Source organism: Pongo abelii, chromosome 6 (assembly GCF_028885655.2).
Source record: "Pongo abelii isolate AG06213 chromosome 6, NHGRI_mPonAbe1-v2.0_pri, whole genome shotgun sequence".
NCBI classification, from domain to species: Eukaryota; Metazoa; Chordata; class Mammalia; order Primates; family Hominidae; genus Pongo; species Pongo abelii.
This window is the reverse complement of record NC_071991.2, coordinates 147,222,743-147,250,049: the sequence shown is the minus strand read 5'-3', so window position 1 is coordinate 147,250,049 and position 27,307 is coordinate 147,222,743. Positions and strand designations below refer to the sequence as shown.

The following is a 27,307-nucleotide window of genomic DNA, read 5'->3' as shown; positions in this document are numbered from 1 at the left end:
TGGAAAAAGAAAAACATGAATTGGAAAAAAATTAGAAAAGGCATCAAAATGGCCTGTGGTCTATTAAAGGAAACTACTGAGGCCATGTTGATATGCTTCCAAACTTTTCAAAACTGTAATTATACATGTACACAGTATATAACGCTACATATGTCCTATATTGTTTTAAAATGTTATTTTTAAAACAAAGACAGGATCGTCCTGGACAGGCTTTTTCTCTTAAAACATCATGAACATCTGTCCCTACCAAGATCTTCACCGAAATAATTTTAAATGATGGTATTGCGTTCCATTGCTCATGCCATTAAAAAATATTTACTGTAATAAACCCATTACAGAAAATGCTAAGTGGCTGCCTGACGGGGTTTACCGAACTATATTCCTGTTGTTGGAAGTATTTATTCCATTTCAAACACAGGTGGGCATGAGTTACGTCTGTCCTCCCCAAAATAGCCCAAACCTCCAGACCCAGGACCTCGGGCAGCAGAAGTACCGTGGGGCGGGGGAAGGGGAGCCGGGCCTCCCGGGGCGAGGGGGCCGCCCTGACCGCGGTCACCCGGGGGACGCCCTGCCCGGAAGCCCGTGCTCGCCCGCGGGCGCGGCCAGGCGGGTCCCATGAGAGGGACCCTTTCGGTAACCGAGTCCTCGGGCTGGGCCGCGGGGCCAGCGCAGTGACTCCCCCCGCGCTCGGCAGTCCGGCCGGGGTCGCGGGGTCGGCCCGGGGTCGCTAGATCCTCCCGTCGGGCCCCGCGGGCGGGGCTGGGCTGGGCGGGGCGGGGCGGGGCGGGGCGGGGCCGCGGGCAGGCGGGCGCCGCGCCTGCCGTTCGCCTCTCAGGCTGCAGGTGGGGCTGTGCGGCCGCGCTGCCTCCAGGAAGCCTCACGGGCCTTCGTCGGCCGGGCCGCGGCGCCGGCTCCCAGGATGCAGTGTGGACCGACCGGGCGCTGACGGAGGCGGCGCGACTGCGGGCGGCGCGGCGCAGGGGCAGCCAGCGAGGAGCGGCGGCAGAGGAAAGGCCAGGCAGGCGCCGCTTGCGGAGAGCACCGGGCGGCCGGGCCTGCGTGGTGCCGCGCGCGGCGGCGGCAGCGACGACTTCCTCCGGGCCGGGCGGGACAGCGCAGGGCCATGGCCGAGGCGGTCGCGGCTCCGGTAAGGGCGACCCGCGCGCGCACGGACTCGCGGCCTGGGGGCCCCAGGCGGCCCGGCCCCGGCACACGGCGCCGCAGGCCCTGGGGAGGGGTTCCGGGGTCCGGGCCGGACCACCGGGCCTGGGGCTCCCGCGAATGGGGCGCGGGGTCCGCCGGGGCCTACTGCGCCCGTCGGCCGGGCCCCCACTCCGAGCCGAGCCCGAGCGCTGGCGGAACGGTTGTCCCCGCGCCGGGGCCGCCCCACGCCAAGTTCTTTGGGCCCTCCGGGGCTTCCTGCCCCCGCCCCAGCCGCTGTCCCCTCCTTCTGGGTGCCCCCCCACCCGCGGCTCCTTTCTCTGCCTGGCGCTCGGCCTGTAGGTCCCTCTCCATCTCCCCCGCAGCGGCCTGGTGGCACCTGGGAGGTGTCCGGCTTCGAATCCGCATACACCGACACCCAGCTTCCCGGGGTCGGCGCGGAAGGGAATATAGAGCCACGCACTTCAACAAGCCCTGTTGAGGCGTTAGTCTGTCCTCACAGCAAGCCTGTGGGATGGGTACTGGTGTTATCTCTTGTCATACAAAAGAAAAACCCGGGGCCTAGAAAACTTAACTTGTCCAGAATTACCCAGCTGGAAAGTGTGAAAAGACACACAGTGGCTGTGTGTTCAAGGACCAGGCAGACAGGTACGCGGGCAGTAATCGTGCAAAACAGAAAGGGGTGAGTGCTGGCGCCCAGGTGGAAGCTTGCGGTGGGCTCCGGGGGAAGGAGTGTCAGGGGGCCTCTTTGTACCGCTGCTCACCCCTCCTGGCCTGATGCTCTGCGCCTCTGTGATTTGAGCCGGGCTTTTAGGGAAGGCTAGGATTTCAGGCCCAGCTAGACCGGTGGTGCTTCCAGGGAGAGAGGAGTGCCTGGGCAAAGGCGCAGAGAGACGGGACAGTGCAGGGCGTGTTCAGGCACAGAAAGGAGTCCATGAGCCTGGAGATGGTTTTGGTTTGGAGGCAGTGAGAAAGGAGTCTGCAGAGAGAGACTAGGAAGGGGCTTGCATGCCTGGACTTCATCTTGCGGGTGGGCGGCCAGTGAGGGATCGGGCTCCTCTTACCATCAGCTCCTCTCAAGCAAAGAGTTTCAGCTCCCCTGGCAGGAGTCCAAGGACAGCCCCACATATTCCAGCCACTTGTCAGTAAGAAGCTGGGCTGGAGTGAGCAGCGCACAGTCGCCACCTCCCACCACATAGTGTGAAGGCCTTCCACAGGGTTTCCTGGCCCCATCAGAATTGTAGGAAAACCATGCACCTTGTTGTCCATGAGTAAAAGACTAATATTTTCTTAATAAAGTAGTTTATGCAGAGGTCCCTTTCATGCCACACAAAGACCATAATAATGCACGTGGAGGATGGGTAGGATTTCAGTGGATGGGGAGCTGGTGACTAGTTGAAAGGAAGCTTCTGGAGTAAACTCTTGGCGTCTGGGATCACGTGACAGGGATTGATCTGAGAAAGGAGAGGTGAAGGAAGGAACAGTGGCCTTAGGTGGAGGGTGAACTCAAGCCCAGAACCACGCTGGCCCACCCAGGTGCTGTGGGACCACCTACTCCTTGAGAGCAAGACTCCCACACGCATTGGGGTTTTCGCCTAGAAACAGTTCAGCTTGTCCAGAATCTCCCAGCCTTGAAGACCCCTTAGAGTCCTACCTTCTTTGGGTCCTGCTTCCTTCCAAATAGACAGTTATCTTAAGCACTGTCCTAGGCAAGTTTGTTTCTCCCTCTGCTCAGACTCTCTTTTTGTCTCTTTTTTGAGCTGTCCATCCACATTCTAGTTCTCAGTGACTTTCTCTAAGTGAATCCACACTGGTTTCTAGTAGCCACTTCTTCATTTTGGAAACAGTCACCAACCTTTTGTTGAGGAATTATTTTGCAGAATGTTGTAAGGAGGCGTTGGTCCTCAGGTCCCGATACCAGGAGCTCCTCTCTGCCCTGTGGTTCCCACATTCAGATGTGGGTGGCTCAAACAGTCCAGCTCCCTACCCACCGCAAAATGTGCCCATTCTTCCTTGTCCCAGCTGCCGGTCACTGATACGCCATGTGAACGTTTCCAATGACAGGGAAGGCCCCCGTCTCTAATTAAGATGATTGCTGCCCATATACAAGTCTAACTGTGGCATATATGTACTTTCCTCACCAGACTGCAGGGTATGTCACTGCTCCTGGTACAGCTACAAAAATGTCGGAGGCCATCATTTTTACCTTGAGGGGGTGGGAATTGGGAAAGAGAAAGAATTTGTAGGGCTCAGGCAGTGTCAAAAAGCCTAACTCTGGACTGATGGAGATTTGCAGTCATGGGGATTTTAGCTTGTGGGGGAGGGGCAGATGGGAAGGTGACAAAATGAGACTGTCCTGGGGGAAGAGGAACTGGCCATTAGATTTTTATGTTTGTTAAAAGAGGACATGAGATGCTTAAAAAAAAAAAAAAGAAAAGAAAAAAGAGATTGAGTAATACTCTTGTTTGTGCCATTTCAGTGAACCAGCTGTTTTTTTGCTGGGTCATCATCAGTAGACAGTTCCTGTGTAATCATGAGGGGAGGTGCAGGCTGGGCTCTAGTAAATCTGCAGTTTACCATTTCTCCACTAAAATGCCCAGCAATGCTAAGTCACTGTTTACGTAGCAAAATTGCACTGGGTACCTGCCATGTGTCAAGGACAGTGGTATGAAAAGATGCAATACCATGTTCAGGGAGCCCACAGTGTAGGCGTGGGTAGGAAATTACTGTGTAGGGTGATAAGCACCATGATAAGGGTCTGCATTGTGCTGCAGAGGTCTGGAGTAAAGGCACCCACCCAGACATAGACCTAACATACCCAAGCAGGTGATTGCCAACCTGAGATCTGGCATGTGGTATAGGATAGCCCCACTTATCCACACATATGGACTCCCAGCCCAGCTCCCCTGTGCCTAGGGAGAGAGGGGCTCAATGAAGACGGTGAATGGAATGAATGATGCCAGTTTCTCTTTTGTTTCTGAAAGATTTCTCCGTGGACGATGGCAGCCACGATTCAGGCCATGGAGAGGAAGATTGAATCGCAGGCTGCTCGCCTGCTTTCCCTAGAAGGTCGAACCGGGATGGCCGAGAAGAAGCTGGCTGATTGCGAGAAGACAGCGGTGGAGTTCGGGAACCAGCTGGAGGGCAAGTGGGCTGTGCTGGGGACCCTGCTGCAGGAGTACGGGCTGCTGCAGAGGCGGCTGGAGAACGTGGAGAACCTGCTGCGCAACAGGAACTTCTGGATCCTGCGGCTGCCCCCGGGCAGCAAGGGGGAGTCCCCCAAGGTAGCCCTGGGGACGCCTTGGGGTGTGGGAGCCCAAGCGGCCAAACCCGTGAGCGTGTGGGTGAGCGAGTGTGACACTTGTGGTTCCAGGTGCCCGTGACCTTTGATGATGTGGCCGTGTATTTCTCCGAGCAGGAGTGGGGCAAGCTGGAGGACTGGCAGAAGGAGCTCTACAAGCATGTGATGAGGGGCAACTACGAGACACTGGTCTCCCTGGGTAAGGCCTGACTCATTTCTCTGTTAAATGGGATTTTGCAAGTGCTCAGACTTCTCCCTCCACGTAGTTGTTTTCATGTCAGTGTTACATAAATCACCAGAAACATTGTTGACCTTGCAAGTTGTTACCTTTTGTGAAAGATGAGCCCTGGGTGATGGAGCTAAAAGCTCCCTTCTCCCTGTGTTGAGTTTCCCAGAATGCCAGTCTGGGAACGGCGGTGGCTTCTCTCCTACGCAGGCCCGGGATGTGGACCTTTCTGTTCTTGCTGACTTGGAGTGGGGAAGGCCCCTTGTGCTCTCAGATTCAGTATGTAATTGACTCACATTTGAGAAAGACTCTTTCCTTCAGCCTTCTCCTACAAACATGCGTGGCCCTTACGGCAACATGCCTCGAGGTCAGTGGAGAACATGGGCAGACGGTGCTGCTTGCAGCAGACATTTTCTTCATGCCTCAAAACTTTGCTTCCCTCAGCCCCTGGGGCTGCTGCTCTTCTCCTTGTTTAATCCTGCCCAGGAAGGGCCTGGACTCTGTTTCTTCCTGGGCTGGTTTCCTCTTCCTAGTGGTTTCTGTGTGACCCCGGAGCCGAGGGCAGTGAGACCTGTTAGAGAGGGCAGGAGCAGGTGCAGACGTGAGGTTATGTTTCGTCAGCACAAGTGCACTGCTGTTGAACGTGCACTCTCTGTGGCAGTTTCTTCACGCCGGCACTGTTGACATTTGGGACCAGGTGATTCTGTGTGTCGGGGGCATCCTCTGCATCGTAGGATGTTGAGCAGCAGCCCTGGCCTCTCAGGGCATCTCCAGATGCCAGTCACCTCTCCCCCAGCCCTGGGCACAACAACCAGAATTGTCTCCAGACTTTGCCAGATGCCCCCAGGGAGCAAAATTGCCTGTGGTTGAGAGCTACTGCTCTGTGACAATCAAGAGATTTCGTTTCTAGACCATTGTTGGTTTTCCGGGATGACTGTCCCCAGCTTTGACTGGAATGTGGCAAAAACTACCCTTCTGTCTTTCCTCAGACTACGCCATCTCCAAGCCCGAGGTCCTCTCCCAGATTGAACAAGGGAAGGAGCCCTGCAACTGGCGCCGCCCTGGCCCCAAGATTCCAGATGTTCCTGTGGACCCCAGTCCAGGTAAGGGCTAGGAGAAGGCCAGGGAGGCATCAGGGGATGTGCGGGAAACAGAGACGGAAAGGCCAGGAAGGGTGTGATCTTTCCAGAGAGAGTTGAGGAGAAACATGAAACTTACAGGTTTTATGTCTGAGTTTTTTATAGTTGAGTTTTAATCTCTAACTTAGTGAGCTAATGCTCCAGAAACGAACACTTTCTACCAGGGAAACAGGTGGCAAACCTAATCTTTTAGGAAGAGACAAAGGCAGGGCACAAGATGAGGGGAGGGAGAGGAGGACACTGAGAAGGAAGGCGGGAGCATAGTGGACCCTTAACGCAGGGGCCAGGGGCACCAGCCCCCAATCCCACGCAGCCAAAAATCTATGTATAACTTTTGACTCTCCAAAAAGTTAACTACTAATAGTCTCCAATTGACCAGAAGCCTTATTGATACTGTGAACAGTCAATAACACATATTTTGTATGTTCTATGTGTTACATAGTGTATACTTACAATAAGCTAGAGAAAAGAAAATGTTACTGGGAAAATCATAAGGAAAAGAAAATATATTTATTACTCATTAAGTGGAAGTGGAGCATCATAAAGGTCATCCTCCTCATTGTCTTCTTCAGATTGAGTAGGCTGAGGAGAAGGAGGAGTGGTTGGCCTAGCTGTCTCAGGGGTGACAGAAGCAGAAGAAAATCCATTTATAAGTGGGCCTGCATAGTTCAAACCCATGTTGTTCAAGGTCAGCTGTATATTGACAACAAAATTAATTCAAAGCTTTGCAAAGAGTCAGCCTTGCCTCCAAGAACCAACCTTAATTTAAATCAGCAGCAGTTGGAGAGCTACTTTGGTCTACATTGGTCAGCCTTATGGTTTGGTATTATTAGAAGCACACATTTATTTAAGGTGAATCTGGTTACCAGATATCAGTGTCTCAGATTTCCCTGGAGCCAGTCAGCACCTTTGAAAGTTAAGGGAAGGACAGGTGGACACAGGAGAAAAACCAAATTCCTAAAGTGAAGACCTGCTGGGTCATTTGACCAGGGAGACCACATCTCTTGCAGGCTCAACCCCTGATTCCTCCAGAAGACCTGCCCTTGACAGTCCCACCTGCCTTGGTTTTCCCTTTTGTCTGACACTGAGAAAGGTGGTGTTCCGCAGAGGTCCTCCTGTGCTCCACTTGTGTGAAATTAAATGCATCCCCCATGTTCGTCATCTCATCTCAGTCAGATTTGCACTTTCCTAAGGGCAGAAGCATGTTCCGAGCTGGCTGCTTTGCCAGTCGTCATCAGGACATTGACAGTTTAGTTCTATAGATGCATTTTTGAGAATCTTCTAGGTGTCAAGGTCAGTGCTGAACACTAGAGGACAGAAAGATGGCTGAGAACACATACTATTGGGCTGGAAAAGAGGGTTAGAACCCGTGTGCGTCCCCAGCTTCCTAGCCTGGGTGGGAGGTTCTGGGTGGGTGGGTTTGGTTGTATTTACACCATGTGTGGAGGCTTCCCTCACTTCCACAGCATCATTAAATGAGAGGAAAGAGGGGCCTGGAAATATGCTGGTTGCTGGTAAGACCCCGTAACACTCTCTGGCTGCATCGTATGATGTTCAGCAGCATCCGTGGCCTCTACCCACCAGTAGACAAGATGAGTAGACAAACTCCACTGTCCATCCCGAGCCTGTCGGCAGGGATCTCTGTGGCCTTTATCCCTGTCCCCTTTGTCTGAGAAGCCAGGACTCCCAGCTCATCCCTTGCCACATTTGGCCTGGCCCATCCCCTTGTGAGACCTCACCTCCCCTTCTCCTCACCTCCTGCACATCCCTCCACTGAGCCTTGTGGGACTCAGGGCTCAGCAGACCCGCCAGGTCCTGAGTGTTCCCTGCTTGGACTGAGCTCCAGGGGACTGCAGCCCTCTGAGTGCTTGTCATCCTCTTCCCTCACTCCCTCTTGAGCCCAGGCCCACTGGGGACAGGGTCCTCACCCCTCAGATTGTGCCTGTGCCAGCCTCAATCCCTCTCTAGAGACCCTGCCTTTGGGTCTCAGGCCTTGTCTTTTTGCTGCTTCTGCAGACCTTCCCTCTCTTCTCATCACTCTTCCTGCCCTCAGTCTTGGCCATGGCAGCCTCCCTGTTGATGGTCCTGTGTCCCCTCCACCCATCCCATGGCCATCCGTGACTGTGGCGACAGTGACTTTACCATACCCACCATCTCCATCTCCAGCACACCACTCCCTGGCCGCCTCCTGCCGTCCCTTCAATTCCGTCTGGTGTCCTGATTCCAGCAGTTTTCCAGTCCTTCAAGACCTGCAAGCCATCGACCCTGCTGCCTTTTCACTGCCCTCTCTCCTCATTTCCCTCCATACCCACCATTGTGGTCCCCCTTGCACACAGCCCCAGCACTCTCGCCCTGTGTCGTTCATTGTGTCCACCTGGTGAAATCCATCGGTGTTCTGCACCTGCAGCCAAGCAGCTGCACGTGGCTGCAGAGAACCAGGTAAGCTGGCTGCTGGGGTCACGTGACATCCACGCCCAGCGACTTCAGTGGGCGCTCTGCCACGCAGCCATACTGTGTCTCCTTAGCCCAGGGGCCAGCATACTGTGGCTGAGGGCCAAACCTAGCTCATCTGTTTCTGTGTGGTGCACAACTGAGAACGGTTTTATATTTTAACCCTTTTTTTAAATTAAAGAGAAACACCACTCGCACAGCCCTCTCCACGCCATCTGCCTGCATCTGTGCCCCCTTCTCTGCCTTCACTCCTGTGACTGCTAAACTGTCGACTCTCCAGCCAAAGCCCCCCTTCGATGTGGCACCAGATCCCACCTCATGCCATCTTCTCAAGGGCAACACAAGCAATCCTGCCTTGACCTCTAACCCTGCAGCCACGGCCCGCTTCTCTGTTCCCCTTCGTGGCAGAGCCCCTTGGGGACATCTGCGCTTGCCATCTCCTGCACCTTCCCTCCCACTCTGTTACCCCTTCCACCAAAACCTCTCCAACCTCGGTTACCAGGGCCCTCCGTGGTGCTGAATGGTCTATCTTCTTATTTGGCCTTGTCCCCTCTACTCTGCCACATAGGCCCATCATCTCCTGCCAGCCCCTCTCCTCCTGCCCTGATCCCCCAGAGTCTCGTCTCAGCCCAGCAGAGTAATCCCTTTTAGACCCAAGTCCTGGCTTTCCATCTGACCCACACCGTCAGCTCACCTCCTCCACTTTTCTCTCACTCTCTGCCCAGCTGCACCATCCCTGGTGCTGTTCCCTCCACCCTGTGCCAGGGCCTTCGCAGTGCCCTCTACTGGGAGTGCTCAGGCAGGTCCCACCTGCAGGCCTTTCCTGTCATCAGCACTGCAGCCCCTCCCCACCCAGGACTCCGGGCCTCCTTTCCTGCTTTGGGTCTTCCGTGTTAGACAGCGTCACGTAATATATATGTTTCCTATTTATAGATTCATTGTATGTCAGGTCTCCTTCATTAGAATGTCAATTTCAAAAGTATAAAAATTTTTATCTGTTTAATCATTCCAGGAACCTAGAATATTTCCTAGTACAGAGTAGGAATTCAATAACTATTTGCTTGAATGTATGCTGTTTCAAAATTTAAAATGTGTGTGTGTGTGTGTGTGTGAAATAATGTATTTCTGATACCGTTTAAATCCCTTTTTAGGTCTCCCAGGCCTCCCTAGGAATTTCCTGTTTATTCTTTCTATCCACATTTTAAAACGTCTGCTATGTACTTTGGTAGCTGTAAACAATATATAATATGGTTTTTTGTGTTCTGAAAAATTACATAGATGTCATTATATTTATCACTCATTATTCTGTATTTCAGACCTATCCATGTTGATACATATAGATCAAGTTCATTCCTTTTAACAGATGCTTAATATTCCAGAAGCAACTATATCGTAATTTATTTTCCATTCTTCCACTGATTGGCACTTAATCTTTTTCTGATTGTTCACTCTCACAAGCAATACTGTAGTGAGCATTCTTGCGCCTGTTTCTTTGTGCCCCTGTGGGGATGCTGCTCCAGGGAGTAGACCCAGCGGTGGCCTCACCACGTCGTAGGCTTGATTTCATCTCTTCCGTTACTGTATGGCCCTCCCCAGGGGTACCCAGTGCCAGCGGGTGCTCCTAGAACTTGCTTCCTAACATCTGCGCAGTTTCCATAATTACATTTTTGCCAACCTGATGGGGATGAGATGGCCTCTCGTTTCAACTTGTATTTTCCCTACTGTTAGTGAAGTTGCACGCCCTTTTCATACGATTATTTGGCTGCTTCTCCAGTGAATTGTCTTCTGTTTTTCTATTGAGATATTCTTCATTTTCTTCTTGATTCAGGGCTTCTTTGTGTTCTAGATACAAATCCTTTGTCTATTATTTGCATTACAAACATTTTCTCCATGTCGGTGGCAGGTCTTTAACGTTGTAGTTCTTGTATGGACGTTTTCACTGTTGAAAAAGTCAAACATGTCAGTCTTTTCCTTTATGATCTGTGCTTTTTCTGTAGTGAGATATCCTTGCTTACCTGACTCAAGGTCAGAAAGATACTCTTCTCTACTTTTTAATAAATTTTTAAAAGTTTTGCTTTTCAACTTTAAGTCTTTAATTTATCTAGAATTAAAATTTGTGTAGCTTGCAAGGGAGGATTTCAGTTTTTTCTCCCACAGCGATGGTCTCATTTTCCAACAAAGTTTGCTGAATGTGTTAGCTTTTCTCCACTGATTTGTGATGCGATTCTGTCTTGAGCTGCTTTCTGCATGTGCACAAGGCTGTTTCTGGGTGCTTGCTTCTGTGTCATTGGTCTCTTTGTCAGTCTCTGCACCAACACCTTGCTCTTTTAGCTTCATAATAAGTGTTGATATCTAGTAGACTAATCCTTCTCTGCTTGTTCTTCAAAAAATTGTCTTGGCTATTCTTGGATCTTTGTTCTTTTATATGAATTTTGGGATCTGTATGTCAAGTTCCTAAGAAAATCCTGTTGGAAATTTGATTGGAATTGCATTGACTTTACAGTCTAATTTCTGGAGAATTGCTCTCATGACAACATTAGCCTTTCTACTCATTGGAACACTCATTTATTGAAGGCTTCTATGTGCTTGAATAAGATTTTACAGTTTTCTTCTGATAGTTGTTTTTCATTATAAATGGGATTTTTACAGTTTATTACATGTATTAGTTATTGCAGGTGTACAGGTATGCTGTTGACTTTTGTTTATTAAAAAAAATCTTGCTGTCATGTCTAATGGTTTGTTTCTTTATATTCTCTTGGATTTTTTATGTAGATAATTATATCCTCTACAAATCACACAAAGATCGTGTCTGTTTTTTAACTTTTTATAACTTTATTTTTCTTATTTAGCAGTTTGACTAGGACATCGTTGAATAGCAGCAGTGATAGTGGCATCCTGTCTGTGGACAAGATATATTTCTAGAGTTTCAGCCTTAAGTATGATTTTTGCCTTTGGCTTTTGAAAATACTGTTAAAGACATTTCCTTCTAACCATGCTACCCAAAAGTTTTTGTTGTGAACAAGTGTTATATTGTATCAAATGCTGTTTTTTTCCTTTTTAAAAATATTGTGTTTTGTTTCTTTTAAAATAGCAGTCCCGAACCTTTTTGGCACCAGGGACCAGTTTCATGGAAGACAATTTTTCCACCAATGGGGGACTGGGAAGATGGTTTGGGGATGAAACTGTTCCATCTCATAAGAAGGGAGTGTGACCCAGACCCCTCGCATGCACAGTTCACAATAGGGTTCGCGCTGCTGTGAGACTCTAATGCCACCACTGATCTGACAGGAGGTGTAGCTCAGTTGATAATGCCAGCGATGGGGAGTGGCTGTAAATACAGATGAAGCTTCACCTGCTAGTCTTCAACCTACCCCCTGCTGTGCAGTCCAGGTTCCCCGGGGCATGGAGACCCCTGTTTTACAACATTGTTACTGTGTATTATACATAAGAAACAAAATACATACAGAACAAAATTCATGTGACATTTAGAGATTAGTAGTAAACCCCGTATTCCCAACACCCAGCATGAGAGAGAGACCACAGCTTGAACCTCCTGGACCCCCGTCCTTCCCTGATCACACCCCTTCCTTCCTCTTATAGTATACATAAACTGAAAATTCAGAAATAGAGTCCCTTGCCTTTCTTTACATTTTTATTCCCTCAGTATGTATCCTAAGTAACACATTTAGTTTTATCTGCTTTGGAACTTTTTGTAGATGGAATCATACCACATATGTTCTTCCTTAACCTGCTTTTCTCATTTGCCGTTATGTTCTTGAGAGCCATCCATGTTAATGTAGTATAGCTGTAGCTCATTCATTTTCATCACTTTACAGTTTTGTATTTTATGATCATAATACAATGTATTTATTCCTTCTACTGTTGGTGGGTGCTTGTGTTGTTTCTTTTCTTTTTTTCTTTTGTTTTTTTTTTTGCTGTTGTGAACATTCTTATGCATATGTAAAAGCTTCTCTAGGTGTAGATCCAGGAGTGGAACTGCTGGGTCATAGGAAAGAAAAGACACGTGTTCAAACTCTTCCAGGTGATGTCAAGTGGGGATACCAACTGGTGTTCCCAGGAGGGCCTGGGGGTTCCAATCACATCTCATCCTCACCACCCTGGGAAATACTGTTTTTATTTCTGCCCATTTGGTGGAAGTGAAATGGTTTAAAATTTATGGTTTAAAACTTGGATTTTCCTAATTAATAAGATTGAGCATTACATCCTCTACTGGTGAGCCGTTTGTCCTTCCTCTTCTGTGAAATGCGTGTTTATGTCTTCTTTGCGTTTTTTTAAGTTGTTTTTTGTTGACAGAGTCTTGCTCTGTTGCTCAGGCTAGAGTTGCAGTGGTGCAATCTTGGCTCACTGCAACCTCCGCCTCCTGGGTTCAAGTAATTCTTCTAACTCAGCCTCCCAAGTAGCTGGGACTACAGGTATGCACCACCACGCCCAGCTAATTTTTGTATTTTTAGTAGAGACAGTGTTTCACCATGTTGGCCAGACTAGTCTCAAACTCCTGACCTCAAGTGGTCTGCTGCCTCGGCCTCCCAAAGTGCTAGGATTACAGGCATGAACCACCGTGCCTGGCCTGTAAGTGTTCTTTATGTATTCTAAATATTAACCTTTTTGTTAACTATGTGTGTTGCCGTTATCTTCTCCATTTGTGGTATATTTTAAAGAACAGATGCTTTTCATTTTAATGTACTTGGATTTACTAGTCTTTCCTTTATGGTTTGTCCTTTTTGTGTCTTAAACAATTAAGAAATGTTTACGTTCTTCAGTGTTGTTGTACACCAGTGCACTTTCTCATATTTCCTACTAAAGGTTTTCAGAGTTCATCTTTCATGTTCAAGTTCTTCATCCTTCAGAAATGGACTTTTGTGGTGCTATGAGGTGGAGACCCTGTTTCTTTTTCACTGCACTTTGGTTCTTCTTTTCCTTTGCTCTTTCAGATAGACCCTCAAATTGCCTTATCAAGTTCCATGAAAAATTCCAGTTGGGGTTATGGTTGCAATTGCATTCCATCTATTAACATTTTGGAGAGAATTGACACTTTTACTATATTCAGTCATGTTATCTGTCAATGTCCTAAGTCACTACATTTGGTTTGTCTATAATGTCGCAATGAAGTTTTATATTAAGGTCTTGCACATATTTTGTTAGATCTATTCCTAGGTTCTTTTTTTTAAATCACTTTTGTCAGTGGTATCTTTTTTTAACTTGCATTTTCTGTTTGTTGCTGTTGGGGACTTGAGGGCAGAGAATACCCCTCTTCAAATGCTTTTTCTCCTATCACAAGAGCTCATTCCAATATCCCTGCCCTTTATGCAGAATTATGCCCTGAATTATCAGTAATAAAAATAGATTAGCCTCACCTGTCTTCCTCTTTTGTTTTGTTTCTGTGTTTGTTAAGACCCTTGATAAGGAAGAAAAATTGTAACTGATAGGCTTTCTCAAAAGCCTCACAGTATTAATATATAAAAATGTAGTTGTCTTTCATTTATTGATAACGATCTAGGAACCCTACTAAAATTTTCATTAATGCTAATAACCTTTCTATTAATTGTCTAATCATTCTCAGATTTGCTGAAAAGTTAATCATATCTATGAGTAATAATTTTTTCTTTTTAAATATTTATGGGGTTTTTTTCTTGTTTTATTGTGTTGACTGAGAACTCCCAGAAAATCCTTAAATAGAAATGATGATAACAGGTATCCTATTGGTTCATGATTTTAAAGAGAACACTTTTTAACTTTTCACATTGAGTATAATATTTGCTAAAGATTTTGTTTACAAGTATCCTTTATCTGGCTAAAGAAGTTTCCTATGTCTGTGTTTGGCTAGGTGTTTCTAACAGTAATGACTTGAATTTTATATAATTTATTTTGGTGTCCATTGAGATGATTATATATTTTTTTCTCCTTAACCTGCTAGTAAGGTAAATTATGTTACTTTCTAATGTTGAACCAACCTTGCAGTCTTGGAATAAACCTAACTTTGTCATGATCCTTTATGAACATTGCTGTATGCTAATTATTTTGTTTAGGATTTTTGAATCTTTGTTCATGGATGAGATGGGCTTGTAATTTTCTTTTCTCAGACTGTTTTTGTCTGGTTTTGGTATTAAAAATATGAGCTATGATGTATTCATTCTGTTTTTAATTTTCAGAGAGTTTTTGTAATGTTGGAATTATCTATTCCTTGAACGTTTAGTAGAAAACACCAGTGGGGCCACCTGAGCCTTAAGTTTTCTTGGTGGGGAAGATTTTTTACTACCGATTTAATTTATTTTAGTTACAGGACTATTCAGGTTTTCTATTTTTTCTTTAGTTTTGGCAGGTTGAAATTTTCCTAGGAATTTGTCCGTTTCCCCAGAGTTTTCAAATTTCTTGGAGTAACATTCATAATATCCTCTATATCTTTTAAATCTCTGCTGCATTTATCATTATGTTCCCTTTTTCATTCTTCCAATTGGTTATTGGTGCTGTCTCTCCCATTCTCTTGATAACCTTGCTAGAGGTGAATTGGTTTAATAGTCTCTTCAAAGAACCAACTTTGACTAACTATATTCTATCTTTGTCTTCTCTTTTATTAATTTATGATACTCTTATATGTATTATTTCCTTCTACTTTTGAAAAGGTTCTTAAATGTTATTTATTTTCTAATGTCTTGCATTGACTGCTTAACCCATTAATTTTTGACCTGTGTTATTTTATTTTATTTTTTTACACGGAGTCTCGCTCTGTCGCCAAGCTGGAGTACAGTGGCGCGATCTTGGCTCACTGCAATCTCCACTTTCCGGGTTCAAGCCATTCTCCTGCCTCAGCCTCCCGAGTAGCTGGGACTACAGGCACATGCCACCACACCCAGCTAATTTTTGTATTTTTAGTAGCGACAGGGTTTCACCATGTTGGCCAGGATGGTCTCGATCTCCTGACCTCACGATCCGCCTCGGCTTCCCAAAGTGCTAGGATTACAGGCGTGAGCCACTGCACCCAGCCCCTGTGTTATCTTTTTTAATATAAACATACAAGGCTATAAAATTTCCTCTAAGTACCGTTGTAGCTGTAGCCCGTACATTTTGATAGATAATATTTTCATTAATATTGGGTTCCAGATATCTTCTAATTTTCATTGCGATTTTTTTCTTAGACTCAGATTATTTAGAAAGCAGTATATTTTAAAATTTTAGTATGTATGGGAGTTATTGATTTCAAACTTAATTGTGTTGTAGCTAGAAAATGCAGTGTGTAAAATACTAGTCGTTTAAATTTTGCTGAAGTCTGTTTTATGACCTAGAAAGTGTTCATTTTTCCTTAACGCTCTGTAGCTTAAAAAGCTTATGTTTTCTCTGTGTTTGGAATCTGCTTAGGTCCCTTTAATCAGGTTTGTTAGTAGAGTTGGTCAAATTTTATATAACCTTTAGTTGGCTAGATTTATCAATTACAGAGAGATATATCAAAATCCCCCACTGTAAAGATGGATTTGCTCATTTCTCCCTAGAGTTTTATCAGTTTTGCTTCATTATTTTGAAGCTATATGATAAGCTTAAAAAATTAGAGTTATTGGCTGGGTGTGGTGGCTCACGCCTGTAATCCTAACACTTTGGGAGGCTGAGATGGGTGGATCACCTGAGGTCAGGAGTTTGAGGCCAGCCTGGCCAACATGGTAAAACTCTGTCTCTACTAAAGATATAAAAAATAGCCAGGCGTGGTGGCACACATGGGAGGCTGAGGCAGGAGAATTGCTTTAACCTGGCAAGTGGAGGTTGTAGTGAGCCGAGATTGCACCATTGCACTCCAGCCAGTGCAGCAGAGCAAGGCTCCATCTCAAAAAAAAAAAAAAAAACCTTAGAATTATTTTATCTTCCTGGTTACTTTACTATTATGCAGCAATTCTTTTTATTTCTATGAATTATTTTTACTTTCAAAGTTTATTTCATGTGATATGGTATAGCTACATCATTTCTTTACATTGTTCTGGCTTAGTACATCTTTCATTCTTTTACATTGCTTTCTGCGTCCCTCTGTTTGGTATGTCTCTTGTAAACAGCAGATAGCTGGGGGATTTGTTTGGTTTTAGTCTGAAAATCTTTACCTTTACCTTTTAAATATCCAAACAGTAGCCACTATCCACCTGTAGCTACTGAGCACTTGAAATGTGCTGTAAGGATAAAATACATACCGCATTTCAAAAACCGTGTACAAAAACAAGCCGTGAGTACAAAATATGCATGTATTAAATAATATAAATCATTTTATATTGATTATACGTTGAAGTAACATTTTTTATATCTTGGGCTAAATAAAATGTACTGTTAAAATTTATTTCACCTGTTCTTACTTTTTTAACATGACTACAAGAATACTTAAAATTAGATATGTGGTTCACATTCTTTTTTCTTCTTAGCTCTGGTCTAGGCCATTTACATTGATTATGGTTATTAGTTTATTTGGATTCTTTTTACCATCTTAAATTGTGCTGTTAACCTTTCGTTCTGCCTTTTCTGTATTTTTCCTGCCTCTCCTTTGGCAATTATTCATTTAGGTTTTTTCCTTTTCAAACTATTGTTATTTTAAATTAATTTGACAGTTATGTATTCTATTTCTATTGCTAGAGAGGAATCTTTAGAAATTTTTTCTTCCTTTAGAAGTTATTTTTTTGTGGGTCTGATGGTAATGAACCCTCAGTTTGTGTGTGTATATGAGTTTATATGTGTTTATATGTGTGAATATATCTTTATTCCATCCCTATACAGTGAGTCCTTTGTATTTATGTGTTCCACATTTGTGGATTCAAGTAACTGCACATTTGAAATATTCAGGAAAAAAGGTGTCTACTAAACATATACAGACTTTTTTCTTGTCATTATTCTCTGAACAATACAGTGTAACAACTATCTACATAGCATTTACATCGTATTAGGTATTATAAGTAATCTAGAGGTGATTTAAAGTATACAGGAGGATGAGTGTGGGTTATATGCAAATACTACACCAGTTTATATAAGGGACTTGAGTATTGTGGATTTTGGTATCCATGGGGTGCCCTAGAACAATCCCCCACTGACACCAAGGGACAACTGTAGTGGAAAGACATAATTTTAGCTTGAGTGTTATTTTCTCTTAGCTTTTGAAGATAATTTGCCCCTTTTTTCTGGCTTTTGTTGTTGCTATTGAGAATCTGCCATCAGTCTAATCAGGATTCCTTTGTGGATGATCTGCATTTTTTCTTTCCCTGCTTTTAGGTCTCTGTCTTGGGTGATCTGCAGTTTTAATACAATGTGTCTAGATGTGGATTTATTTTCTTTTATCCTGCTTTAATCACTGAAATGTTTCACCAATTTGGGAAAATGTGTTATCTTCCCTCTTTGAATTTTGCCTTGCCCCCTTTCTCTCTGACCTTTTATTCTGGAACTTTTTCATACTATCCTTTATAACTTCAAACCCCGCTTTATAGTTTTAGCTCAGTCTCTATGTTAAGGTTGGAATAATTTCTTCTATCTTCTAGTTAGTTCACTATTCACCATTCAATCATTTCCATTCTGTTGTTTAACCTACACATTGGATTTTAAATTTCAGTTATTAGCCAGGCGCGGTAGCTCACGCCTATAATACTAGCACTTGGGGAGGCTGAGGCTGGCAGATTGCCTGAGCTCAGGAGTTCAAGACCAACCTGGGCAACACAGTGAAACTCCATCTCTACTAAAATAAATTAGCTGGGCCTGGAGGCATGCACCTGTAGTCCCAGCGCTACTGGGGAGGCTGAGGCAGGAGAATTGCTTGAACCCGGGATGCAGAAGTTGCAGTGAGCCAAGATCGCGCCACTGCACTCCAGCCTGGGCAGCAGAGCAAGACTCCATCTCAAAAAAAAAAAAATCATTTATTTTTTCTTACCATTCTAAAGTTACATGTGATTCTTTTTCAAAATTTGGACAGTTTTGATAGTCTTATTTTCTCATACTTTCACTCCCCCTTTTTATTTCTGTAAATAATGAAACTTTATATTCCTTATATGATAACTTTAATATCCAAAGTCATGGGTCATATTCTCCAGTTCATGATTTCTACTGAGTTTGCGGCGCTGGTTTTCTTGAGATGGTGATGTGTAATTGTGAGCTCATTGATTATTTGAAAGCTGTGTTTAAAATGCTTTCCTCCTGAGAATGTGTGTGTATTCCTCAGCTGGTCATCTGATGCCAGTGCAGACTTAGGACCACTTCAAGCTACAGTCTTGACCTGGAAGTTTTTGGGCCACAGTGGGCCTCCTGAGTAGCTGGGACCACAGGGGATGCCACCATGCCTGGCTGACTTTTTTTAAAAACTTTTTTTTTCCCCTCTGTGGAGACAGGGTCTTCTATGTTGCCTAGGCTGGCTTTTTTTGTTTATTTGAGACAGGGTCTCACCCTGTCACCCAGCCTGAAGTGTAGTGGCACAAACATGGCTCACTGCAGCCTCAAACTCCTGGGCTCAAGAGCTCCTCCCACCTCAGCCTCCCAGACTGCCGAGATTACAGACATGAGCCACTGTACCCAGCCTACTCAGCAATTTTAGATATTCCACATTGGGAGGAATTTCTGTTTCTCTGCACATCTAGCCAGCCATATGTCAGAAATAGAAGAGCTAAATGCTGTTTTTACATCTGTTGAGATGATTATATTGTTTTTGCTATTAATCTTAACTTTGTTCGTTATAATATTATATTTTCTAGTGTTATCCTTGAGCTCTCAGAATAAACCCAATGTGTTCATAATATATTATGTCTTTTTGTTTTTTGAAAATATATTGCTGAGTTTGATTTGTAATTCTTTCATTTAGAATCTTTGCATATCTGTTCATATACGAGATTATTTTTTAAATTTGTTCATATACTACCCCTCTAGTTTGTGCAATAAAAATTGTCTTAGCCTCATAAAATGAGTTGACAGATGTTTTCTCTCAACATTTGAAGATATTCCATTATCTTCTGATATCCTAGTTGCTGAAGAAAATCTACTTTAGTCTGAATGTCATTATTTTCTCTTGGGTACCTTTTAAGATTTTTCTCTTTGTCTTTGCTGTGGTTCCATTTCACATGAATGTTGTCTAGGTTGGTTTGTTTGTTTTATTACCTACTTGGGAATTGGTCTGTTCCTTCAAACTGTGGACTTACAATGCCTTCAGTTTTGGAAAATTCTCAACCATTATTTCTTTACCTATTGCCATTACTCATTTCTCCATTCTCTTCTTCTGGGATTTCTACCAGCATGTGTTGGAATTTCTCATTCTGTCCTGCATGTCTGTTTTTCATATTTTTCATTCTTTATCTCTCAATGTTGTACTCTGGGTTATTTCCCTGGATCTCTCTCCCAAGTCACTAATATTCTCTCTAGCTGTGTTCAGTCTGTTGTTGAGCCAGAGCCATCCATTTGAGTTTTTCATTTCCACAACTGCCTCTCTCATTTCTAGAATGTTGAGTTCTTTTTCAAATCTACCTTTTTCAAAATAATTTGCTGTTCTTGCCTTAAAGATTCTGTTCTTTATCTCTTTGATGATCCTAGACATACTTAGGTTACTATATCATTCAGCCTCTCCTTTTTTTTCTGTAGTTCTTGGGAGTGAACTCTGCCATGACTCTCATGGCCATTTGGCACTTCTTCTGTTTTGTAAGTCTTAGTTTTTCTTCTGGTTTTAGTTTTCCCTTAGGAGCCCCCTGTGGACTGCATTGTGTGGGTGCCCCTCTGAGGCAGATCTGCATTTGCCCATGCTGGGGCCTCCTGAATTGCCATGGCTCTCAGCCAATTTTTCTGTGAATTTCTCAGTTTATGGTGTCTGCCCGTGTGGGTAGTGTGAATTCTGTGTGGACATGGGATTCCAAGTTTTTATGGGTTTCTTTCCCACACATAGCCCTGGACAAGTAGGCTGCTTCCTGGTGGCTCCCGCAGGCAGATGGAGTTTTCCTAGTCCCCATCTCACAGACAGGCCAGAGCCTATTGTTCCTGGCTTCAGGCCGGCAGCTCAGCCACACTCCCAACCTCACATGGACATGAAAGCCCCGCCGCTAAGGCCTGTATCCTACTCCAACAGCTCTCTAGGTCACTTGCCTTCCACTGTAACTCTTGATTGACTTTGTGTGTTCTCTGTCATTCTTGCCTCTGGGATCTTTTCTTTTGCACTCACTTAAATATATGAGGGGGGGAAGGTTTTGGGGGGACTTGGGGTTCACTTTTATCCAGCATTTCTTGTGTTTCAAGTGAGGGCAGGCCATCCCCAGGGCAACTCAGTCTCCCCCCGGACCAGCAGCCTAGCCCTGAGAATGTGCTTGTGTATTCTTCCCCTCCCCCACCTCACCCTTTCCTACCCTACCCGCATTCCCAATACCATGTGACCTCAGGCTCTGCCCCAGGCTCCCATCCTGTTTGCTGCTGCCTCCCTTCCCACCAGGCTCTTTTGCTGTTGGACCCTTGTAAGGCCCCTATGTCTACCTCTCCGGCTGGGTGCGTGTCTGCCCCAGGGCTGAGGGGCCGTGAGGCTGTATCCTCATACTCACTCCCTTTCCTAGGCTCAGGGCCCCCAGTTCCCGCCCCAGACCTCTTGATGCAGATCAAGCAGGAGGGTGAGCTCCAGCTCCAGGAGCAGCAGGCCCTGGGTGTGGAGGCGTGGGCAGCCGGGCAGCCAGATATTGGGGAGGAGCCCTGGGGCCTCAGCCAGCTGGATTCCGGAGCAGGAGACATCTCCACGGATGCCACCTCTGGTAAGTGGCTGAGACGGGGACATAAGGAACAAGTTGCAGGGATCACGGGAGGGACAGGGGAGGGCTCGTGGCAGCATGGGGGAGCTGTGGGCCCTCAACACTTCCGGCCTGACAACTTTAGAAATTTTCCCATCTTGAGGTAGGACTGTACTAAAGGACTTGTCTCGAGCCTCTCTCGGGTGGCTGATGCTGTCCCTAGGTGTCTCTCTGTCCCTGTTCCAGCGGCCCCTATATCACCGTGCAGCCACTCCTCTTGCCCCAGCATTGGGCATTGAAGTCACTGGCTGCCTCTATTCGAGAGGGGCCCGTGGGAAACACGCCGATGATGTCTGAGCTTCCCAGTGCCTCAGAAAGGGGGACAAAAGACACTGGGTTCAGAGAGGCTGGGTCCTCGTGGTCACTCAGAAAAGCCCCCAGTGGGGGGACCTCAGAATTTAGCCTGCTCTCCTCCCCAACAGTCTCCTGTCCTCCCCATCCGTCCCCTAACCCACCGGCTCTGCTCTCCCCTTACCGCAGGTGTCCATTCCAGCTTTTCCACCACCATCCCGCCCACCTCCTGGCAGGCAGATCTCCCTCCCCACCATCCCTCTTCAGCATGCTCGGACGGGACCCTGAAGCTCAACACAGCAGCCTCCACGGAAGGTACAGGTGGCGAGAGGAGGAAGGGAAGGGCCATGCTTGCCTGTGGGGAGTACCTCGGTCCAGGTGTCCCATTTTCACTGGTGAACTGCTCTGACCTTCCAGCCAACAGACATTAGGGTGTCTGCACTCTTATGACCCTTTGCACATTCTGTTCTTTATCTCCTTGCCAAATCATAGGCGTCAGCAGCCCTTCTTGAGGACATCCATGTTTCAGTCTGTTGCTTTTTCATATAGTGTTAAGTGGTCTATTCTAATAAGCCGATCTCTTGAAGGATATACCTCCTCCCCAGCTTAAGCAACTGTGGCTTCTCTCTGGCATGGAAGAAAACAAAACCGAACTGAAACCACTTCTTGGATATTGTTACTACCAAAGACAGGTGTCTGAAGGCTGATTTCAGAAGAACCACCACCAAATTTATCTGTTAACTTTCTGTTTACTTCTGTTTTGAAGACCAGTCACCTGTTACTTTAATAACGTCATATTTTAGCACCCAAAAAACGTGCTAATAGCCAAGATCCCTGATGTGAAACCTCAGAATGTGACGTTGAAGTACGCTTATATAAAATCAAACACATTCTTTTTTTTCTTTTTTTTGAGGCGGAGTCTCGCTCTGTCCCCCAGGCTTGGAGTGCGGTGGCGCGATCTCGGCTCACTGCAAGCTCCGCCTCCCGGGTTCACGCCATTCTCCTGCCTCAGCCTCTCGAGTAGCTGGGACTACAGGTGCCTGCCACCACACCCAGCTAATTTTTCGTATTTTTAATAGAGACGGTGTTTCACCATGTTAGCCACGATGGTCTCAATCTCCTGACCTCATGATCCCCCCACCTTGGCCTCCCAAAGTGCTGGGATTACAGGCGTGAGCCACCGCGCCCGGCCAAACACATTCTTATTCACTAATATTTTTATCATTAGCTAGTGGGTCTATTTATTGAATGCTGCTGCATGTCAAATAGCTCACTAAGGTGCTTTCAGACATGTTGTCTGGTTTAATCCTCACACCTGTGAAGTGGGCATTCACAGATGAGCGGTGGGTTAGGAACTGCCTGCAGCCCACAGCTGGTGTGTGGCCGAGCTGTCTGAACCCCCATTCCCTGCACTGCGGTGGGGCACAGTGCCTGCAGCAGTTCGAATTCCTTTCTGAGGATCAATTCATGCTTAGCCTTAACAGCCAAACTGAAAAATGGAACCTGGGGAGCAGATATGGTGGCTTGTCCTGTGGTGAAGGTGCCACAACACTGGTGTCCTCGGGGGGTGTGGGGAGGCAGCCTCACAACCACCAGGCTGCTCTGCTGAGCTGCCCTCTGGGCTCAGCCACGAGGGCCTGGGTGGAGTTTGTCTGGCCACGCAGCTGCTGATCAGGTGATGGTGGCCGATCGTGGCTCGCTCAACAGTTAAGGGACAGGTCAGTATCTGTCTCTGTCTTTCTGTCTTTCTCAGCAGATGTAAAAATTGTAATAAAAACAGAAGTCCAGGAAGAGGAGGTGGTGGCCACACCCGTACATCCTACTGACCTAGAGGCTCACGGGACCCTGTTTGGACCAGGCCAGGCCACACGGTTTTTCCCTAGTCCTGCCCAGGAAGGAGCCTGGGAAAGCCATGGCAGCTCCTTCCCCAGCCAGGACCCTGTGCTGGGGCTGCGAGAGCCCGCCCGGCCTGAGAGGGACATGGGTGATCTCAGTCCTGCTGTGGCCCAGGAGGAGACCCCTCCTGGGGACTGGCTCTTCGGAGGGGTCAGGTGGGGCTGGAATTTCCGGTGTAAACCGCCAGTGGGCCTGAACCCGAGGACGGGGCCCGAGGGGCTTCCTTACTCCTCCCCGGACAATGGAGAGGCCGTCTTGGACCCCAGCCAGGCCCCAAGGCCCTTCAACGAACCCTGTAAATACCCTGGCCGGACCAAAGGATTTGGCCACAAGCCAGGGCTGAAGAAGCACCCCGCGGCGCCCCCCGGGGGCCGGCCCTTCACCTGCGCCACGTGTGGGAAGAGCTTCCAGCTGCAAGTCAGCCTGAGCGCGCACCAGCGCAGCTGCGGGGCGCCCGACGGGTCGGGCCCGGGCACAGGCGGCGGCGGCGGCGGCGGCGGCGGTGGCGGCGGCGGCGGTGGGGGCAGCGCACGGGATGGCAGCGCCCTTCGGTGTGGGGAGTGCGGCCGTTGCTTCACACGCCCCGCGCACCTCATCCGCCATCGCATGCTGCACACGGGCGAGCGGCCCTTCCCCTGTACCGAGTGTGAGAAGCGCTTCACCGAACGCTCCAAGCTCATTGACCACTACCGAACGCACACGGGCGTGCGGCCCTTCACCTGCACCGTCTGCGGCAAAAGCTTCATCCGCAAGGACCACCTCCGCAAGCACCAGCGCAACCATGCGGCGGGCGCCAAGACCCCGGCCCGAGGCCAGCCACTCCCGACGCCGCCCGCACCTCCTGACCCATTCAAGAGCCCCGCCTCCAAAGGACCTTTGGCCTCCACAGACCTTGTGACCGACTGGACTTGTGGCCTCAGCGTCCTGGGACCCACCGATGGCGGGGACATGTGAGCGCCTCCAGCCCCATAGCCCCTGCCGGCCGCACGTGTAAAAAGCCACGTGTGCAGGCAGCAGGGCGGCGTGGAAGCTTCAGGCAGAGGCGGGACGGGGAGAACCAAAATGTCCAAGTTGCTGAACTGATGATCACTGGAGGAGAAACTATCCACCAGGACAGCTGCCACCTCTAAACCAAGTAGAATTCTCTGTGAAATGGGAGCGCTGTAGAATTTTAAGTAATTTAATTGCAAACCTGTTTTTTTGTTTTGTTTAATTCTTAAGGAAAAAGCTGGAAAATAGTAATAGGGCCATTTAAATTTTGTAGGTACTTTTGGTTTTCAGGGCGTGCATTTCTGTCACTATCTCACTGAGTCTGATAGTGTGTTGGAAGGTTGGCCAGTTGGGGACCCCTGACCCACTGACTCCTGGGGATGGGGTCCCGTGTTTGCCCCTGCTCTGCCCAGGTGGGCTGAGTGGGCCTAGCGTGCCAAGCCCCTGGGCAGTGAGGGCCATTGGATCCCTTGGAGCACACCTCAGCGCAGCAGGAAGGACCCCTCCGGGAGTAGCGGTTGCATTTCCCAGCTTGCCTCTCCTGAAAAGGCCCCCCAAAAGTGCTGGCCGCAACTTTTCTCTATTTTGGGCCATCTGCGGTACCCATCCCAAGGGCACTTGGTGGTGTCCCCTAGTGTGTGACTCCCTGGCCTCATAAGGACGAGTTGTCTGAAATCACAGCATTAGGTCTGGAGAGATGGAGAAGCTGAAACTGGGGAGCTGTACCACAAACGTCTAGCTTTCAGCAGAGCCGGGAGCAAAGCCTGGCCGCCCACCCCAACCTGGGGCTGCCTCCCACTCCGTGAGATGCTTCTGTCTCCTGTTCACTTTGTGTGGTAGTTTCTCATTTTCAGAATGCATCTCATTTGATGATTACTGTGACCTTGGGAAGCAGCAGGACAGGGATTTCTTTTTAGAAGTGCAAACTGCTCAGAGGGGACACACCTCAGCCTCTCACTGTGGGTACACGTGGTGTGCCATGAGTGGGGAAGAGCAACAGGCGAGATGCCTCATTCTACTGGAATATCATTGTGGGGGAGCAGAGATTTCCAGGTTTTCCCTCTTAAAATATTTGTCCCACACCGACAAGAGTCCAGTCACCAGGCCTCAAAGGAACTTCTGCTTGTAGCAGCCGCCTCCCCTGTGCCCCAGCCTCCTTAATGTGTGCACTCTCAGAGGGCACAGCTCGCGAGGCTGGGTTTGGGGGCCAAGTGGCTTGTTCATTCCAGCATCTAACATCATAAAGGTGGGCCCAGATTTCTTGATTCGACCACAGTGCTGTTCCTACCACGCAAATATCCATTCCTGTTTTGTTGAAGCAGCCACTGGTCCTCTTGTTTCCCCTGCAGAGGGAGGGACCTGGCAGCGCCCATTCATTCAGCCCCCTCATGCATACTTTTATTAGGCGATAGACTAGTTAAGAAAATTGTTTCTATGTACTGTATATTTTGTACCTGTTTACACTTCTAATATTGATATAACTGATATTTTGAAAAATAAGAGAAAACATCCTGTTAAAATAAAACCTAACCACCACCAAGGCAGTTTGTTGGGTTCCATTCCTAGGCATGTGTCTTTGTCACTGATGCCCCCAAACATGCCCTCCAAGGGGCTATCCAGTTAGCTTTCTTAGTGTTCTCCTTCTGGGCTTGGTCACCTTGGACCCAGACAGGTAACTGACCTTGAGAACTAGGAATGGAAGATTCCAGAGAAATTTGACTCTGTGAAGAAAAACTGACATTTAGAGAGAGAAATCAAAACACATCAAATCACTTTCCAACAGGATATAAACATGGTTTATGTCATTACATCGTATATGATTTGAGATGACATACATGAAGATAGGAAAGTCTGGGAGAAAAATTGCAGAGTATCCAAGATAAATGGATGTGGGATGCTTTCTTCTTGCATCCTTTCGGGGTTTTGTTTTGTTTTGAGACAGAGTCTCACTCTGTTGCCCAGGCTGGAGTGTAGTGGTGCAATCCCGGCTCACTGCAACCTCCACCTCCTGGGTTCAAGTGATTCTCCTGCCTCAGCCTCCCAAGTAGCTGGAATTACAGGCGCCCGCTACCACACATGGCTAATTTTTGTATTTTTAGTAGAGACGGGGTTTTACTATGTTGGCCAGGATGGTCTCAAACTCATGATCTCAGGTGATCCACCCACCTTGGCCTCCCAAAGTGCTGGGATTACAGGCGTGAGCCACCACACCCGGCCTCTTCGTGCATCTTTTCTTGGTTGGGCAGGAGGTGAAGAAAGGACCGTGATGCCTGTAGTTGTAATCCAGGTCTTAGAGCAAAGTCTAGCCAATAGCAGTTGAGCCAAGCTAGCACCCATATTCCCATCAGCCAGAGTTAATAATCATTACCCTTTTATCTCGTGTTTTCAGTCTTCTGTTTTGGTCATAGCGTTTTTAAGAAAATGAAAATGTCAAATCCACCTTAATTTTTGCCACAGCGGGCATGGGAGAAGATCTGCCCTGGCTGCTGTGAGGATAGCTGGGGATGGGAACGTGCTGCCCTCCTCGCCAGCCCTGACCTCTCTGCTGTGCTTCTGGTCCACCTGCCTCCTGGATGGGTCTCCAGCACGTGGAAGCTGGCTGGGGTAGCCTCTGGTGTCTGTCCACCTTGGGGCACCTCTTCACCCCATACCCTCCCCAGTGATCTTGTGTGCTGTCACACTCCCTCTCATTCACACACCAAATGCAGAAATCTTGAGTACCATGGCCAGAATCGTGGCGTGTGGTTTCCTAAATGAAGGACTCCTTGGTCTCTGGTTTGGGTGCCACTCACCAAGACAGAACACAGGGAGGAGCAGGTTTGGGCAGGGGAGTTGAGTTCTGCTTCATACATCCAGAGGAGGTGCCCGGTCAGTTGTGAGGGAGACCAGATGAGTACCAGTGAATTAGGGGGCCACCACTCCCCACGGACTTCCTGGGAACCCTTGCACTACTACTGTCCCAAAGCATCATGCTTGGCCAAGCACAGGATTCCCTTCCTCTAGTAGTTTCTTGCTGCTGCTGCTGCTGTAACAAATGATAACGAACCTAGTGGCTGAAACCAGCACACGTTTATCTTAACAA

At 47.4% G+C, this 27,307-nt stretch overlaps 1 protein-coding gene across 5 annotated transcripts; it reads left to right on the top strand.

Annotated features, from left to right (window-relative positions):
• Window positions 1-819: 819 nt before the first annotated feature.
• On the top strand, window positions 820-25,765 carry ZNF746 (zinc finger protein 746). 5 transcript variants are annotated; one of them, XM_024249647.3, is made up of 7 exons: window positions 820-1,147; window positions 4,146-4,445; window positions 4,580-4,661; window positions 5,678-5,791; window positions 20,821-21,012; window positions 21,529-21,654; window positions 23,096-25,765. In XM_024249647.3, exons 1-7 carry the CDS (start codon window positions 1,124-1,126, stop codon window positions 24,187-24,189), a joined length of 1,932 nt encoding a protein of 643 aa, XP_024105415.1. In that variant the 5' UTR covers window positions 820-1,123; the 3' UTR covers window positions 24,190-25,765. The 5 variants fall into 5 exon arrangements, with proteins under 5 accessions (XP_024105415.1, XP_024105414.1, XP_009241667.2 ...); XM_024249646.3 differs by having other exon boundaries at window positions 821-1,147; window positions 23,093-25,765; XM_009243392.4 differs by having other exon boundaries at window positions 821-1,147; window positions 4,535-4,661.
• The last annotated feature ends 1,542 nt before the right edge of the window (window positions 25,766-27,307 follow it).